Source organism: Pseudophryne corroboree, unplaced genomic scaffold, assembly GCF_028390025.1.
Source record: "Pseudophryne corroboree isolate aPseCor3 unplaced genomic scaffold, aPseCor3.hap2 scaffold_703, whole genome shotgun sequence".
NCBI lineage: Eukaryota > Metazoa > Chordata > Amphibia > Anura > Myobatrachidae > Pseudophryne > Pseudophryne corroboree.
In genome coordinates this window covers 207,159-220,666 of record NW_026970286.1, presented here as the reverse complement: position 1 = coordinate 220,666, position 13,508 = coordinate 207,159, and the positions used below count along the sequence as shown (strand labels likewise).

Below are 13,508 nucleotides of genomic sequence, written 5' to 3'. Positions count from 1 at the left end.
TCACCAGGACCCAGTCCTGTATGCCGAATCTGCGGCCCTCTAGAAGAAGAGCACTCTGCAGCCACCACAGCAGAGACACCCTGGTCCTTGGAGACAGGGTTATCAGCCAATGCATCTGAAGATGCGATCCCGACCACTTGTCCAAGAGGTCCCACTGAAAGGTTCTTGCATGGAACCTGCCGAATGGAATTGCTTCGTATAGAGCTACCATTTTTCCGAGGATTCGTGTGCAGAGATGCACCGATACCTGTATTGGTTTCAGGAGGTCTCTGACTAGAGATGACAGCTCCTTGGCTTTCTCCTGCGGGAGAAACACTTTTTTCTGTTCTGTGTCCAGAACCATCCCCAGGAACAGTAGGCGTGTGGAAGGAACCAGCTGTGGAATGTTTAGAATCCATCCGTGCTGTTGTAGCACTTCCCGAGATAGTGCTACTCCGATCAACAACTGCTCCTTGGACCTCGCCCTTATAAGGAGAACGTCCAAGTACGGGATAATTAAAACTCCCTTTTTTCGAAGGAGTATCATCATTTCTGCCATTACCTTGGTAAACACCCTCGGTGCCGTGGATAGTCCAAACGGCAGTGTCTGGAATTGGTAATGGCAATCCTGTACCACAAACCTGAGGTACTCCTGGTGAGGATGGTAAATGGGGACATGCAGGTAGGCATCCTTGATGTCTAGGGATACCATGTAATCCCCCTTGTCCAGGCTTGCAATAACCGCCCTGAGCGATTCCATCTTGAACTTGAATTTTTTTATGTATGTGTTCAAGGATTTCAAATTTAAAATGGGTCTCACCGAACCGTCCGGTTTCGGTACCACAAACAGTGTGGAATAGTAACCCCCTCCTTGTTGAAGTAGGGGCACCTTGACTATCACCTGCTGGGAATACAGCTTGTGAATTGCCTCTAGCACAGCCTCCCTGCCCGAGGGAGTTGTCGGCAAGGCAGATTTGAGGAAAACGGCGGGGGGGAGACATCTCGAATTCCAGCTTGTACCCCTGAGATACTACTTGAAGGATCCAGGGATCCTGTGAGCAAGCCCACTGACCGCTGAAATTTTTGAGGCGGCCCCCCACCGTACTTGGCTACGCCTGTGGAGCCCCCGCGTCATGCGGTGGGCTCAGAGGAAGCGGGGGAAGAATTTTGATTCTGGGAACTGGCTGACTGGAGCAGCTTTTTCCCTCTTCCCTTGTCTCTGTGCAGAAAGGAAGCGCCTTTGACCCGCTTGCTTTTCTGAAGCCGAAAGGACTGTACCTGATAATACAGTGCTTTCTTAGGCTGTGAGGAAACCTGAGGTAAAAAAATTTCTTCCCAGCTGTTGCTGTGGATACGAGGTCCCAGAGACCATCCCCAAACAATTCCTCACCCTTATAAGGCAGATCTATGTGCCTTTTAAAGTCAGCATCACCTGTCCAGGGTCTCTAATACCCTCCTGACAGAATGGACATTACATTAATTCTGGATGCCAGCCGGTAAAATATCCCTCTGTGCATCCTTCATATATAAGACGACGTCTTTAATATACTCTTATGTTAGCAAACTAGTATCCCTGTTTGACAGGGTCACAGACCACGCTGCAGCAGCACTATCTGCAGGTCTCAATCTAGTACCTGAGTGTGTAAATACAGACTTCAGGATAGCCTCCTGCTTTTTATCAGCAGGTACCTTCAAAGTGGCCGTATCCTAAGACGGCAGTGCCACCTTTTTTGACAAACGTGTGAGCGCCTTATCCACCCTAGGTGATATCTCCCAGCGTAACTTATCCTCTGGCGGGAAAGGGTACGCCATCAGTAACTTTTTAGAAATTACCAGTTTCTTATCGGGGGAACCCACGCTTTTTCACACACTTCATTCACTCATCTGATGGGGGAACAAAACACTGGCTGCTTTTTCTCCCCAAACATAAAACCCTTTTTTAGTGGTACTTGGGTTAATGTCAGAAATGTGTAACACATTTTTTATTGCCGGGATCAAGTCACGGATGTTCCTAGTGGATTGTGTATATGTCTCAACCTCGTCGACACTGGAGTCAGACTCCGTGTCGCGTTTTTGAGCCCCTGATGGCCTTTGAGACGCCTGGGCAGGCGCGGGCTGAAAAGCCGGCTGTCCCATAGCGGTTACGTCATCCAGCCTTTTATGTAAGGAGTTGACACTGTCGGTTAATACCTTCCACCTATCCATCCACTCTGGTGTCGGCCCCAGAGGGGGCGACATCACATTTATCAGCATCTGCTCCATCACCACATAAGCCTCCTCATCAAAACATGTCGACACAGCCGTACCGACACACCGCACACACACAGGGAATGCTCTGACTGAGGACAGGACCCCACAAAGCCCTTTGGGGAGACAGAGAGAGAGTATGCCAGCACACACCAGAGCGCTATATAATGTGGGGATTAACACTATAACTGAGTGAATTTTCCCCAATAGCTGCTTGTATATACAATATTGCGCCTAAATTTAGTGCCCCCCTCTCTTTTTAACCCTTTGAGCCTGAAAACTACAGGGAAGAGCCTGGGGAGCTGTCTTCCAGCTGCACTGTGAAGAGAAAATGGCGCCAGTGTGCTGAGGGAGATAGCTCCGCCCCTTTTTCGCTGACTTTTCTCCCGCTTTTTTATGGATTCTGGCAGGGGTATTTATCACCTATATAGCCTCTGGGGCTATATATTGTGATTATTTTGCCAGCCAAGGTGTTTATATTGCCCTCAGGGCGCCCCCCCCCAGCGCCCTGCACCCATCAGTGACCGGAGTGTGAGGTGTACATGAGGAGCTATGGCGCACAGCTGCAGTGCTGTGCGCTACCTTGGTGAAGACTGAAGTCTTCTGCCGCCGATTTTCCGGACCATCTTCATGCTTCTGGCTCTGTAAGGGGGACGGCGGCGCGGCTCCGGGAACGAACACCAAGGACGGGTCCTGCGGTCGATCCCTCTGGAGCTAATGGTGTCCAGTAGCCTAAGAAGCCCAAGCTAGCTGCAAGCAGGTAGGTTCGCTTCTTCTAACCTTAGTCCCTTGTTGCAGTGAACCTGTTGCCAGCAGGTCTCACTGTAAAATAAAAAACCTAAAATATACTTTCTTTCTAGCCCCTAGTGTGCATCCAGCTCGGCCGGGCACAGAAATCTAACTGAGGTCTGGAGGAGGGGCATAGAGGGAGGAGCCAGTGCACACCAGATAGTACCTAATCTTTCTTTTAGAGTGCCCAGTCTCCTGCGGAGCCCGTCTATCCCCCATGGTCCTTACGGAGTTCCCAGCATCCACTAGGACGTCAGAGAAAGGGAGGTTACCCTACAGTGCATTACACCACCCGGGCAGGTCAGAATTAGGGTGTCTATCCCATCATTACAGGGAGGTTACCCTACAGTGCGTTACACCACCCGGGCAGATCAGAATTAGGGCGCCTGTCCAATCATTACAGGGAGGTTACCCTACAGTGCATTACATCACCCGGGCAGGTCAGAAATAGGGCGTCTGTCCAGTCATTACAGGGAGGTTACCCTACAGTGCGTTACACCACCCGGGCAGGACAGAATTAGGGCGCCTGTCCCATCATTACAGTGAGGTTACCCTACAGTGCATTACATCACCCGGGCGGGTGAGATGTATCTATCACATCAATGCTGTGCCCTACGTGACTCTTTAGACAATGAGGACTACGGGTGACCTATATAGATCTGTGTAAATCACATAATTACACCTTATGGGAAGAAGAGCGCAGGCTGCTGTAGATCAGGAAGGGTTTGTGCACAATGCAGTAACTATCTTACATTGTATTTGGTATGGTACACTTGCTGGTTAATTCCAAGCTCACTACAGTGGTCACCTGTTGTCCCTTTAGTGAGTGAGCCCACACTGCACAGATGAGGGAACACTCCGAGGAGACGTCACACCGGCCCATACATCACCCATCAGAATAACAGGAACACATCGGGATACATGCAGCATTCCCGTCTAGTGGTAATTACAGGACAATTTATGAACATCCTGCATATGTATGCCTGTGCATGGTGTCTGAGGATGGGAGGACGGTCTCCTTGGAATAACATGCTGCGAGGTGAGGAGGATATCAGTAAGAAGCAATAAGCACCGGCCTTGTCTTCTAAGGAACCACCCTCCATGCATACTGCGGCACAATCCATCAGAATGTCCAGCACAAATTCCCGTCAGACACACCTCTAGCAATCACCTCTCTTTCCAAGACATTGAGGTCTCCTCCAAAATGACAGGCAGCATTTTCATACATCACACTATGCTGGGAAGCTTCATTAGCATTTACTACCAGAGAGACTGTGTATATATTATACACACGTGTATATAATAGCTTGGTCAGCAAGTCCAGCACCGACAGCCCCACCCACCGACACAAGACGTACAGCGAGAGCCAAGCTCCAGCTGACAGCAGCCGCCTCCCCTACAGAATGTAGAGCGGATTAGGACAGGTGTTATACCTGCCTGTAAGGCCTGGTCACAGCCACACCCTAGGAGGACTCCCAGCTACACACATACGGATACATACATCAAGCTATTTTACACACTAACATTGGAAAAGCAAGACACGGCACATGGACATACTGGCCTCTCATTAAGTTAGGATATACATCGCAACGCTAACGGCAAATAAATATCTCCACCAGGAGAGGGGGAGGCTGAGGTATAATCAGTAATATATTAGGTACAGGGATTCTGCAGCCATTTCCCAGTACTCGCACATAGAATGCTGCAACACAGAAGCCCCGAGCTGGTTGCCATGGCATCGCCTCTTGCAGATTGGTACCTGGTTTATAGCGGTGTGGTTGCCATGGAAGGGAGACTGCCTTTCCTTATCTCGGTGGTGTCTGCTGCTGTGCTTACTTCTCTGGAGCTGCTGACGTAACTTTGCGATCTACACAGAGAGCATGAGAGACGTTAGCTCTTAACGGGAACTGGATCTGCATTTCAAGAGAACACAAAGATGTTATATTTATAGAACATTCCCTGTGGAGACTGTGGACCCTGGAGAATAAAGAGTAGCCGGCACCGAGCAATACTAGGAACTGTGGCTGCTCCGCCTCATTGCCCCCCAGCTGCAGACATCTGGGATACAGCGACTTGCCCAATAGTGACCCAATCAAGTCCGCCAGCAGCTTACAGATCCCCCCCCCCCCCCCCCCAGTAACGCACCATCAGGACAGAGCGCAGAACCAGAAGTACTGACACCAGTATCTAAGCCTGTGTTATTACCAAGGCAATGGCTGGCAGGACTTACTGTCCTATTGCCTGGAGATATAGTGTGTGTGTATATATATATATATATATATATATATATATATTTATTAAGAATTTACTTACCGATAATTCTATTTCTCATAGTCCGTAGTGGATGCTGGGGACTCCGTCAGGACCATGGGGAATAGCGGCTCCGCAGGAGACAGGGCACAAAAGCAAGCTTTTAGGATCACATGGTGTGTACTGGCTCCTCCCCCTATGACCCTCCTCCAAGCCTCAGTTAGGTACTGTGCCCGGACGAGCGTACACAATAAGGAAGGATCTTGAATCCCGGGTAAGACTCATACCAGCCACACCAATCACACCGTACAACTTGTGATCTGAACCCAGTTAACAGTATGATAACACAGAAGTAGCCTCTAAAAAAAAAATGGCTCACAACAATAATAACCCGATTTTTGTAACAATAACTATGTACAAGTATTGCAGACAATCCGCACTTGGGATGGGCGCCCAGCATCCACTACGGACTATGAGAAATAGAATTATCGGTAAGTAAATTCTTATTTTCTCTAACGTCCTAGTGGATGCTGGGGACTCCGTCAGGACCATGGGGATTATACCAAAGCTCCCAAACGGGCGGGAGAGTGCGGATGACTCTGCAGCACCGAATGAGAGAACTCCAGGTCCTCTTTAGCCAGAGTATCAAATTTGTAAAATTTTACAAACGTGTTCTCCCCTGACCACGTAGCTGCTCGGCAGAGTTGCAATGCCGAGACCCCTCGGGCAGCCGCCCAAGATGAGCCCACCTTCCTTGTGGAGTGGGCCTTTACAGTTTTAGGCTGTGGCAGGCCTGCCACAGAATGTGCAAGTTGGATTGTGCTACAGATCCAACGAGCAATCGTCTGCTTAGACGCAGGAGCACCCATCTTGTTGGGTGCATACAATATAAACAACGAGTCAGATTTTCTGACTCCAGCTGTCCTTGAAATATATATTTTCAATGCTCTGACAACGTCCAGTAACTTGGAGTCCTCCAAGTCGCTAGTAGCCGCAGGCACCACAATAGGCTGGTTCAAGTGAAACGCCGAAACCACCTTAGGGAGAAAATGAGGACGTGTCCGCAGTTCTGCCCTGTCCGAATGGAAAATCAGATATGGGCTTTTGTACGATAAAGCCGCCAACTCTGAAACTCTCCTGGCTGAAGCCAGGGCCAGTAGCATGGTTACTTTCCATGTAAGATACTTCAAATCTACAGATTTGAGAGGCTCAAACCAATGAGATTTGAGAAAATCCAAAACTACGTTTAGATCCCACGGTGCCACTGGGGGCACAATCGGGGGCTGTATATGTAGTACACCCTTGACAAAAGTCTGTACTTCAGGCACTGAAGCCAATTCTTTCTGGAAGAAGATTGATAAGGCCGAAATTTGAACTTTAATAGACCCCAATTTGAGGCCCATAGACAATCCTGCCTGCAGGAAATGTAGGAATCGACCCAATTGAAATTCTTCCGTTGGGGCCTTCTTGGCTTCACACCACGCAACATATTTTCTCCAAATGCGGTGATAATGTTGTGCAGTCACCTCCTTCCTAGCTTTAATCAAGGTAGGAATAACTTCCTCTGGAATGCCCTTTTCTTTTAGAATCCGGCGTTCAACCGCCATGCCGTCAAACGCAGTCGCGGTAAGTCTTGGAACATACAAGGTCCCTGCTGAAGCAGATTTCTTCTTTGAGGTAGAGGCCACGGATCCTCCGTGAGCATCTCTTGAAGTTCCGGATACCAAGTTCTTCTTGGCCAATCCGGAGCCACTAGTATTGTTCTTACTCCCCTTTTCCGAATAATTCTCAGTACCTTTGGTATGAGAGGCAGAGGAGGAAACACATACACTGACTGGTACACCCACGGTGTTACCAGAGCGTCCACAGCTATTGCCTGAGGGTCTCTTGACCTGGCGCAATATCTGTCCAGTTTTTTGTTGAGGCGAGACGCCATCATATCCACCTTTGGTTTTTCCCAACGGTTCACAATCATGTGGAAAACTTCCGGATGAAGTCCCCACTCTCCCGGATGAAGATCGTGTCTGCTGAGGAAGTCTGCTTCCCAGTTGTCCACTCCCGGGATGAACACTGCTGACAGTGCTATGACATGATTTTCCGCCCAGCGAAGAATCCTTGCAGCTTCTGTCATTGCTCTTCTGCTTCTCGTGCCGCCTTGTCTGTTTACGTGGGCGACTGCCGTGATGTTGTCCGACTGGATCAACACCGGCTGACCCTGAAGCAGCGGTTTCGCCAAGCTTAGAGCATTGTAGATCGCTCTTAGCTCCAGTATATTTATGTGAAGAGACGTCTCCAGGTTTGACCATACACCCTGGAAGTTTCTTCCCTGTGTGACTGCTCCCCAGCCCCGTAGGCTGGCATCCGTAGTCACCAGGACCCAGTCCTGTATGCCGAACCTGCGGCCCTCTAACAGATGGGCACTCTGCAACCACCACAGGAGAGACAACCTTGTTCTTGGTGACAGTGTTATCCGCTGATGCATGTGCAGATGCGATCCGGACCATTTGTCCAGCAGATCCCACTGAAATGTTCGTGCATGGAATCTGCCGAATGGAATTGCTTCGTAAGAAGCCACCATCTTTCCCAGGACTCTTGTGCATTGATGTACTGACACATTTCCTGGTTTTAGGAGGTTCCTGACAAGTTCGGATAACTCCCTTGCTTTCTCCTCCGGGAGAAACACTTTTTTCTGAACCGTGTCCAGAATCATTCCCAGGAACAGCAGACGTGTTGTCGGGGTCAATTGAGATTTTGGAAGATTCAGAATCCACCCGTGTTGTTGAAGCACTACTTGGGTTAGTGCTACACCGACTTCCAGCTGTTCTCTGGACTTTGCCCTTATCAGGAGATCGTCCAAGTAAGGGATAATTAATACGCCTTTTCTTCGTAGAAGAACCATCATTTCGGTCATTACCTTGGTAAAGACCCGAGGTGCCGTGGACAAACCAAACGGCAGCGTTTGAAACTGATAATGACAGTCTTGTATCACGAACCTGAGATACCCTTGGTGTGAGGGATAAATTGGGACATGCAGATAAGCATCTTTTATGTCCAGGGACACCATGAAGTCCCCTTCTTCCAGATTCGCTATCACTGCTCTGAGTGACTCCATCTTGAACTTGAATTTCTGTATGTACAGGTTCAAGGATTTCAGATTTAGAATAGGTCTTACCGAACCGTCCGGCTTCGGTACCACAAATAGTGTGGAATAATACCCCTTTCCCTGTTGTAGGAGGGGTACCTTGACTATCACCTGCTGAGAATACAGCTTGTGAATGGCTTCCAATACCGTCGCCCTTTCTGAGGGAGATGTTGGTAAAGCAGACTTTAGGAACCGGCGAGGGGGAGACCTTTCGAATTCCAACATGTAACCCTGAGATACTATCTGCAGGATCCACGGGTCCACCTGTGAGCGAGCCCACTGATTGCTGAAAATCTTTAGTCGACCCCCGACCGCTCCTGAGTCCGCTTGTAAAGCCCCAGCGTCATGCTGATGGCTTTGTAGAACCCGGGGCGGGTTTCTGGTCCTGGGCAGGGGCTGCTTGCTGCCCTCTCTTACCCTTTCCTCTGCCTCGGGGCAGATAAGACTGTCCTTTTGCCCGCTTGTTTTTATAGGAGCGAAAGGACTGCGGCTGAAAAGACGGTGTCTTTTTCTGTTGGGAGAGGGTCTGAGGTAAAAAGGTGGATTTGCCGGCAGTTGCCGTGGCCACCAGATCCGATAGACCGACCCCAAATAATTCCTCTCCTTTATATGGCAATACTTCCATATGCCTTTTGGAATCCGCATCACCTGACCACTGTCGCGTCCATAAACTTCTTCTGGCAGATATGGACATCGCACTTACTCTCGATGCCAGAGTGCAAATATCCCTCTGAGCATCTCGCATATAAAGAAACGCATCCTTTAATTGCTCTAGAGTCAATAAAATACTGTCCCTATCCAGGGTAACAATATTTTCAGTCAGGGAATCCAACCACACTACCCCAGCACTGCACATCCAGGCTGAGGCTATTGCTGGTCGCAGTATAACACCAGTATGTGTGTATATACTCTTCAGGGTAGTTTCCAGCCTCCTATCTGCTGGATCCTTGAGGGCGGCCGTATCAGGAGACGGCAACGCCACTTGTTTTGATAAACGTGTGAGCGCTTTATCCACCCTAGGGGGTGTTTCCCAGCGCGCCCTAACCTCTGGTGGGAAAGGGTATAATGCCAATAACTTCTTAGAAATTAGCAGTTTTCTATCTGGGTAAACCCACGCTTCATCACACACGTCATTCAATTCCTCTGATTCTGGAAAAGCTACAGGTAGTTTTTTTTTACCCCCCACATAATACCCCTTTTTGAGGTACCTGCAGTATCAGAGATCTGCAAAGCCTCCTTCATTGCCGTGATCATATAACGTGTGGCCCTATTGGAAAATACGTTTGTTTCTTCACCGTCGACACTAGATTCATCTGTGTCGGTACCTGTGTCGACTGACTGAGGTAAGGGACGTTTTACAGCCCCTGACGGTGTCTGAGACGCCTGAGCCGGTACTAACTGGTTTTCCGGCCGTCTCATTTCGTCCACTGACTTTTGTAATGTACTAACATTATCACGTAATTCCATAACTAAAGCCATCCATTCCGGTGTCGACTCCCTAGGGGGTGACATCACCATTACCGGCAATTGCTCTGCCTCCACACCAACATCGTCCTCATACATGTCGACACACACGTACCGACACACAGCAGACACACAGGGAATGCTCTTATCGAAGACAGGACCCCCTTAGCCCTTTGGGGAGACAGAGGGAGAGTTTGCCAGCACACACCAAAAGCGCTATAAAATGTATATAAACAACCCTAAAAGGTGTTGTTTCTGTTATATGCGCTTTTAATATATAAATATCGCCAAAATATGCCCCCCTTCTCTTTGTTACCCTGTTTCTGTAGTGCAGTGCAGGGGAGAGTCCTGGGAGCCTTCCTCACAGCGGAGCTGAGCAGGAAAATGGCGCTGAGTGCTGAGGAGAATAAGCTCCGCCCCTTTTTCGGCGGGTTTTTCTCCCGGGTTTTGAGATATCTGGCCTGGGTTAAATACATACATATAGCCTTAATGGCTATATGTGATGTATTCTTTGCCATCAAAGGTATTAAATATTGCTGCCCAGGGCGCCCCCAGCAGCGCCCTGCACCCTCCGTGACTGGTCAGTGTGAAGTGTGTAGCAACAATGGCGCACAGCTGCCGTGCTGTGCGCTACCTTCATGAAGACTGAAGAGTCTTCTGCCGCCTGTTTCCGGACCTCCGATCTTCAGCATCTGTAAGGGGGATCGGCGGCGCGGCTCCGGGACGAACCCCAGGGTGACCTGTGTTCCGACTCCCTCTGAAGCTATGTCCAGTAGCCTAAGACTCCAATCCATCCTGCACGCAGGTGAGTTGAAAATCTCTCCCCTAAGTCCCTCGATGCAGTGAGCCTGTTGCCAGCAGGACTCACTGAAAATAAAAAACCTAAAAACTTTTTCTAAGCAGCTCTTTAGGAGAGCCACCTAGATTGCACCCTGCTCGGACGGGCACAAAAACCTAACTGAGGCTTGGAGGAGGGTCATAGGGGGAGGAGCCAGTACACACCATGTGATCCTAAAAGCTTGCTTTTGTGCCCTGTCTCCTGCGGAGCCGCTATTCCCCATGGTCCTGACGGAGTCCCCAGCATCCACTAGGACGTTAGAGAAATATAAATAAATAAACAATCTCCAAAGCAAGATTGTTCTCCCTCTTTTTATTTATATATATATATATATATATATATATATATATATATATATATATATATATATATATATATATATATATATATATATATTTCTGCTATTTCTAAAGTGTTCTACCACTCGTGTGATAAACCCCACCGGCGGATTGTAACCTCTAACGAGCAAGTTATAATGACTTCACAATAACTCAGCATTTAAAAAAGACATTTCTCTTATAAACTTTGTTCAGATTTTACCCCCCCCCCCGTAGAATGACCCAACACGTAGCCAGACACTCCATAATGCATGAGAGGGGGCGAGTGACCACACAAGAACTGAGACACGACGGCAGCTGTCTCACCTCTTTCAGCTGCTCGTTACTGCCCCAGGACGCAGAGCGCTTGTGGGAGCTTTTCTTCTTCTCGGCGTACTCCTCAGCCCAGGCATTCTCCGTCTGCATCAGAGGAAAGCACATGTATATTATAATTATGCAGCGCTTCATTAGTGCGTGCCCGGGACATGATTTAGCAGAGTCTTGTGTCATTCCCATCACACTCAGGGCTTGTCTGCTGAACCTCTCTAGAGAACGGCAACAAAGGAATATTTCCCACAGCTTCTGCTAGGACGTCCTATCTCATGCACGCCACGTCTGGCCATCCTGTAGTAGAGGAAGCTAGAAGTGTCTGCAACACTAGCACTCTGTGGCTACATATATACAGAGGAGGTCCCGGATCTCAGGAACCCTCCATTATCCATAGGAGACAGAAAGGACTTACAGCTGATATCAGCATTCAGTCATATCCCGATATATACCCCGCAGCACTACTTACCGGCTGCAGACGACCATCTGCGCATTTACTGTGTAATGTAATGTTTCATGTAATAAACCAGGTAACACCTGCATTAAGGAACTGTACAGATGGATTTAACCTAAAGACATTCAGTGGTTGCTGCAGCGCGAGTACAACGCCATTCTGCAAAGCTTACCTTGCGCAATTTCACTCTACGCAGCTACAGACGTGTCATCATACATCACTGCTGCACTGGCGCCTTTTAGCCCCTCCCCCTACATCCCGTCCCGTGACGTACTGCTAGTATCAGGTGCGAAAATCAGGATTTTGGTACTTACCGATAAATCCCTTTCTCCGATTCCACAGGGGCCACTGGAGTGTAGTTACAATGGGGAATAGTAGGTAGTAGTTGGGAGCTGGCACTTTAAAAATTTTCACACTGTGGCTAGCTCCTCCCCTACTATCTCCCCTCCAAGCCAGTCTACGTAAAACTGTGCCCGAGGAGAGCTGTAGTAACCAAACCGTAAGGTAGAGGAGGTTAGCGACTCCCTGTAAACCAGGCGCACACAAACTGAACCTGGAACAGAACCTGACAAAAAACCAGGCTAGCCTGAACTCAACAAGCAGTCATATAGTGATCTGCAAACCGTTAAGCCAAAAACCAGGAGGAACAGCGCTGGGCGGGCGTCCAGTGGCCCCTGTGGAATCGGAGAAAGGGATTTATCGGTAAGTACCAAAATCCTGATTTCTCCTTCATCCACTAGGGGCCACTGGAGTGTAGTTACAATGGGGACGTCCCAGAGCTCCCAAAAACGGGTGGGAAGCGCTGAGAGTCCTGTAAAAACTGCTCGGCCAAACAGTGATGCCGAGGCCGTAAAAGTGTCAAACTTGTAGAATTTGACAAAACGAATGTCGGTTTGACCAAGTAGCCACCCGACAAAATATTCATGGAGACCCCGCAGGCAGCTGCCCACGAAGGTCTTACAATGCACGTAAAGTGCGCTGAAATGGAAACCGGAGGTTCCCTAGTAACCACCAAGAAAACTGTCTGATGGTCAGATGTATCCAACTGCCCAGCGTATGCTGGGACCCCGGCTATTTAGTACGGGAGCATCGTACAGAACAAAGAAGAAAAACACTTCATCGAATAGCCTGAGACCTCTGTAGAGAGAGTTGGCGAGCCCTGACAACATTCAGAGAGGACTGAAAAACCAGTGTCAGATTTATATGAAAAATGGACATCCCCTCTGGAAGAAACGACCGCCGAGGTCGAAGCACAGTCGGGGGAGTTGCCAATAGAGTACTCCCTGAAAAAGAGGTCGCACTTACGGCCGCCAGGCTAATCTCTTTTGGAAGAAAAACCGAAAAAGACAGAAACCTAAAATTCAGGTCAATATGGTTTGAAGCGCAGCGGGGCAAAACCTCCCAGAGGAACCCAAGATGACGGTTGAGTGGTAACTGAAAGAAAGGGAAAACCCCTTTTATCCGTATTATGTCCCATACCGTTTTCCAAAAGTGGCAAAAGCGAGAAGAGGTAACAGACTTCTGAAATCGGGGCCCAGTAGGCCTAACCAAACTAGGGAACTCCTCCCTTCTGAGGTCTTGTGAACAGTCACACGGTTAAATGAAACCAGTGTAAGATTGAACAAAGCAAAGGACCCTGTTGAAGTAGACAGTCTAGTCGAGGTAGAAGCCAAGGCTCCTCTACTGACAACAGTTGTAGCC

General features: G+C 48.8%; 1 protein-coding gene across 2 annotated transcripts in view; it reads right to left on the bottom strand.

The window, feature by feature from the left end:
• Window positions 1-13,508, bottom strand: part of FAM117B (family with sequence similarity 117 member B) — a 136,704-nt gene that overhangs the window by 88,655 nt on the left and 34,541 nt on the right. For both annotated transcript variants that reach the window (XM_063954622.1, XM_063954623.1), the window contains exons 3-4: window positions 11,354-11,446; window positions 4,775-4,882 (exon numbers count right to left, since the gene is read on the bottom strand). In XM_063954622.1, coding sequence (XP_063810692.1) covers window positions 4,775-4,882; window positions 11,354-11,446 — 201 coding nt within the window. The remainder of the gene's footprint in view (window positions 1-4,774; window positions 4,883-11,353; window positions 11,447-13,508) is intronic.